General features: G+C 41.5%; 1 protein-coding gene across 1 annotated transcript in view; it reads right to left on the bottom strand.

The window, feature by feature from the left end:
* Positions 1–738: 738 nt before the first annotated feature.
* LOC113828323 (CCN family member 2-like) overlaps positions 739–5,508 on the bottom strand; it is a 115,485-nt gene continuing 110,715 nt past the window's right edge. The window contains exons 4-8 of the mRNA XM_070144272.1: positions 5,390–5,508; positions 4,584–4,675; positions 3,628–3,757; positions 3,074–3,315; positions 739–2,200 (exon numbers count right to left, since the gene is read on the bottom strand). The exon at positions 5,390–5,508 is cut by the window's right edge and continues 89 nt beyond it. Of these exons, the coding sequence (XP_070000373.1) occupies positions 1,571–2,200; positions 3,074–3,315; positions 3,628–3,757; positions 4,584–4,675; positions 5,390–5,508 (1,213 nt within the window). The 3' untranslated portion in view covers positions 739–1,570. The remainder of the gene's footprint in view (positions 2,201–3,073; positions 3,316–3,627; positions 3,758–4,583; positions 4,676–5,389) is intronic.

The following is a 5,508-nucleotide window of genomic DNA, read 5'->3' as shown; positions in this document are numbered from 1 at the left end:
ATTATAATCATTATTACTATTATTGTTGTTATGGTTATGGTTATGTTTAGTATTATTATCATCACATTACTATTATTATATTATCATTGTTTTTGTTCTGTTTTTGTTCCTGTTATTATTAGTAGTATATTTATTATTATCATTATCATTATTGTTTTTATTGTTGTTGGCATTATCATTATAATAATACCAATTATAATAATAATGAAAAAAGTAACAACAACAAAAATAGAAGTAATGATGACATTAATAACAATGATCATCATATCATCAATGATAATGATAACAATAAAAATGATTCATAATAACAATGATACCAGTGATACTGAATAGTAATAAAGTTGATAATAATTACGATTATTTCTATGTTATCAATATAGCAGAACTGCAATAACTGTAGCGAACTTGATTTTCTTGTTTACATCCTTGCTCACTTTCAGATGTCTTTTCTATTGGTGTTCTTAAGGGAATGAGGAGGTAATAAAAGACGGCACGATGTCAAACTGATAAAGTAATAAAGAAAAGAAATAAGATAGATAATGTAAAGTAATAACAAGTGAACGATTATTACCCATAATAAAATAGAGAAGTACCCATTACAGACAATTCATAAATCGATATGCTATAAAGTATAGAGCATTGCCACGACAGCAGTCAGTACAAAGAAAGTAAACAAAAAGGAAGATTTCTAGTGTTGATAACATTTCAATATAAAGAAATATAAACGTATACAGAAGAAAAAAAAAGAAAAAGAAAAAAATCCAAAAATGATTTTCTGAACTGACTTCTATCCCAAACTCTGAGAGGGGCATGAGAGTGTTCGAAACGTCATATATCCACACAGTACACCGACATTACATATGCATACATAAGGGGAACCTAATTCTCACGTAGAAGATCCATAAATTGCACCATTCATTATCCACGGTTCTAGTTCCTAATTAAGCCTAATACTAAAATATACAGCAAAGGTGCTTAGGTAAGTGGGTATAACACATGATTATGCTTCTTTCATAAAGTGTAAGTGCACTTACATTCCACGGGTATTGATTAAAATAATTGTTATTTTTTCTCATTTTCTTTGTTTCTGTTAATTTCTGTCAGGTCTTATTTAGATGTGGTTCTGGTTCATATTAAGCATTCACTATAGCCATATTTGATAAAGTTTTTGGTGATATATATATATTTTGTAATATCTCTTCTCTGGGAATAATGCAAAGTGATAAAATAAGTGCATTCTCCTTCTTGCTTGTGTCTACACCGCTCTATTCAGTTTGACCTACGATACCAAGAGACTTCTAAGTGGTGAAGCAAAAATACCAAACTCCTTTTTTCTGGAATTCAGTCACTGAGGTAAAATATCGTATGTATTTCTCTGTTATTATTATTACGATTATCCTTTGTATTTCTATTATTTTTTCTATCCGGGACAAGATTTCAATAATCAATCTTGAGAGAAAAAAGGAACATTTCTCATCATTGTTCTGTTATTTAGTTCTGGAACAGCTTTGTACAGGATAGTTCGCGAACACCCGCACGTGACGGAGCTGCCCTCGGAGCACCACGGGCGTTACGTGAGAGGGACGACCAGGGGCTGTTGTGATCCCTCGGGCGCCGCCCCCGGGGTCTTATACCTGGTGTCCGGGATGTCGCAGGTGTGGCTGCACTTGCACCTGACGATCCACTCCACCTGGTGATGCACGACCTCGTAGTTGTCGGCTTTGATCTGCTTGTACTCCTCGTCGCCCTCCACCGTCAGGTTGTCCCGGTCGAAGGACTTCTTCCTGCGGGAGGGAGACGCGTCGTCCTTGCCGCCGTCGTAGGAGTAGTCGTAGCTCAGCACGGCGTCCTCGTCGGGCGCGGCGGGGCCCTTGAGCACGGCGTCCTCGCCCCCGGGCTGCCCCTCGTCCATCATGTCGTAGACGCTGGGCACGCGGGAGGGAGGCCGCGCCCCCAGACGAGCCAGGAAGGCCCCGGGGCCGTCCCGCTGGCGCGCGCGCGAGACGGCCAGGAGGTCCGTGTTGGCGTGCAGGGGGCACAGGAAGGCCACGGTGAGGGTGGTGGACGTGTGCACGCCGCAGCAGCGCCCCGCGCAGTCGCCGCAGAATTTGGGTTTGAAGCGCCGCTCGCTGATGCACCAGCCGGCGCGCAGGCGCACCGACTGCACGTGTCGCTGCGTCGCCTTGCACGTGTGGCCGCGCTGCAACACGCGGGGCAGGGGTTAGGCAGCTGCTATTGGTCAAAGTCAGAAATAATAAGTATATATTAAGGAAAAAACGCACACATGCAGGCACACATCTACGCATATATATATATATATATATATATATATATATATATATATATATATATATATATATATATATATATATATATATATATATATATATACACTCACTCATGCAAACACACACAAACACTCTCTCTCTCTCTCTCTCTCTCTCTCTCTCTCTCTCTCTCTCTCTCTCTCTCTCTCTCTCTCTCTCTCTCTGTCTGTCTCTCTCTCTCTCTCTCTCTCAGACACACACACATACACACAGACACGTATTGATACATATGTATTAATGTGCAATCAACAATATCACTGCATCATATTATCAGTGTGAACAGTAAGTGACACAGACATTTCACGTTACTACAAATCTATTTTTTTTTTTTTTTTTTTTACCAGAGTCGTATGATGTGGTCCTGCAATATCATATCTGTCATTTTGCAACCGATTTCAAAACAGCACTACACTACGTTGCAAACTCGTAGCAGAATGATGATATGTTGAAGTGGTTGTACTTGAACAATAAAGGTGTAGGAATAACGCATATAGTCGTATACACATAAACGCCGATACGATATAAACAGGCAAATCCACAGTGAAATATTTAACACACCCACATACCCGCACATTCGCATATACCCTCCATACACAGACAACAACCTACACACACAGGTACCCCATCCCTCCACACACCAGACATATACAGCTACTCCACCCCCACCCCACCCCCACACACACACATGACACACACTTACCCACTCACACAACAACAACATCAAGAACACTTCCACTTCCACATACCCTAATATGATGCTTCCTTGCCTTCCGCCTGCTGGCCTTATCCTGGTGTATCTCTTCGCTCGTGTGCAGAAGCCTAGGGTCTGTACAGGGCCTGATCTGACAGAGGCGCGTCTGGTTGATACTCTGGCAGCTGGCGTTGTCGTTGGACCAGCGAACCGACACTCCAGAACCACACGTCTGAACCGAGCAGGGGGACCACCGGCCAGAGAGGCGCTCGCATGCAGGGGGCCCCACGACTTTCTCTGAGGGGGTGAGGGGGGAGGGGAGAGAGGGGTGAAAGGGGGAGGTTATGGTGGTGAGTCAAAGTGTGGTTATGTGTGGTTAGGTCTCTTAGTCTGTCGGATTTATTTAACGGTTATCATCTGTATCTCTATACCTCTTTGTTTTTTGGTCTATCTATATGCCACATTACATCAGCATAAGCAGGATTACGACCCCCATTCGTACCGTCGTCATTGCCCCGATAACACACGGAAACACCGACATTACAACTATTATCGTCATCATAATCAGAGCATAAACTAGGGTCGTTTTTCAACCTCCACTATACCGACCTGGAGCTGTATCGCACATCCATTCCCTGCAGCACTGCCCTGGCACCGTGACAAGGTGGGGGTGGTGGCACTGCTCGCTGGGAGGAAGACTCTCGCCGGGGCACAGGGACACACAGGCGTAAGTGCCATTCTGGAGGGGGAGAAGGAGGGAGACGAGAGGTAGGAAGAAGGAGGATGGAGAAGAGGGAGAAAAAAGAAGGGTGGAGAAAAAGGAGGATGGAGAAGGAGATAGAAGAGGGTGGAATATGGATGAAGAAAATGGAGGAAGGAGAAGAAGATGGAAAAGGGAGGAAGGAGAAGGAGGAGGAAAAGGAGGAAGGAGAAGGAAATATATGAGGGAGGAAGAAGGATGGAGAAAAGGAAGGAAGGAGGAGGATGAAGAAGAGGGAGGAAGAAGGATTAAGAAAAGTGAGGAAGGAGAAGGAGATGGAAGAAGGAAGGAGAAGATAAAAGAGAGAGAAAGAAGAGGGAAGAAAGGGGATGGTACAAGAAGAAGGAGGGTTGTAATGGATAGAAGATGATAGAAGAGAATTAGATGGAAGAGACAGTAGAAAGTAGAGTAAGAAGTGGAAATGGGGCATGGAGAATGAGATGCGTTAGAATGACTTGTGCATTTTAATTAATTTACCAATATTAATAATAATAATCATCATAATAGCAATAATAATAATAATAATAACAACAACAATAACAATAATAATAACAATAATAATAATAATACTAAACGTGATATATATATATATATATATATATATATATATATATATATATATATATATATATATATATATATATATATATATATATATATATATATATATATATATATATATATATATATATATATATATATATATATATATATATATATATATATATATATATATATAAACATATTCATAAACATACATGCATATAAAAACCACATCATAGCAAAGAGACGAAGGAAACCTCACCAAGCACGTGCATTGCGTCCGGCAGTCGGGCTTGAATGTCTCACCGTCTTCGTACGTCTGGTTGTTGACGATGCACTTGGAGGGTCGAGGCTCTGTGGGGGAGAGAGGGGGTTGAGGGGGTTGAGAGGGTTGAGGGGGGGGTTGAGGGGGGAGGTGGGGGTTGAGGGGGGAGGGGAGGGGTTGAGAGAGGGAGGGGAGGGGTTGAGGGGGGGAGAGGGGGGTTGAGGGGAGAGGGGTGTTGAGGGGGGGGGGAGAGAAGGGGTTGAGGGGGGTGGGGGGGAGGGGGTGGTAGAATTAGTTTAGGCTTTTGTTGTTGTTGTTGTGTGAAACAGGGGAAAGATGAATTTCGTTTTCATTGATGTGTTTTTGATGTGATAAATTTTTGGGGGTGATGGTGTCTTCGATGTGTTATATATGTCTATATATATATATATATATATATATATATATATATATATATATATATATATAAATACATACATATACATGTGTGTGTACATATACACATATATATAAATATATATATATATATATATATATATATATATATACATGTGTGTGACATATACATGTATATGGATATGTGTGTATATATATATATATATATATATATATATATATATATATATATATATATATATATGTGTGTGTGTGTGTGTGTGTGTGTGTGTGTGTGTGTGTGTGTGTGTGTGTGTGTGTGTGTATGTGTGTACACACTTAAAAACGTAAATATACACATATATGTGAACACAGTCAGCATACGGAATGCCGAGCTCTCGCCACGAGCTGCTCCCTTAGAAACCTACCTTGGCAAGTGCCCGTCGGGTCGGCCGTGCTGTTGTACACGCAGGAGAGCGACTTGGAGGCATCGCAGAGGGTGGCGCCGTTGCAGGACTCCCCGTGCTGCCTCGCGCACTGCCAGCAG

Source organism: Penaeus vannamei, chromosome 31, assembly GCF_042767895.1.
Source record: "Penaeus vannamei isolate JL-2024 chromosome 31, ASM4276789v1, whole genome shotgun sequence".
In the NCBI taxonomy this organism is placed as follows: Eukaryota; Metazoa; Arthropoda; class Malacostraca; order Decapoda; family Penaeidae; genus Penaeus; species Penaeus vannamei.
Note: the sequence above shows the minus strand (reverse complement) of the source record. Positions and strands in the feature narration are given on the sequence as shown.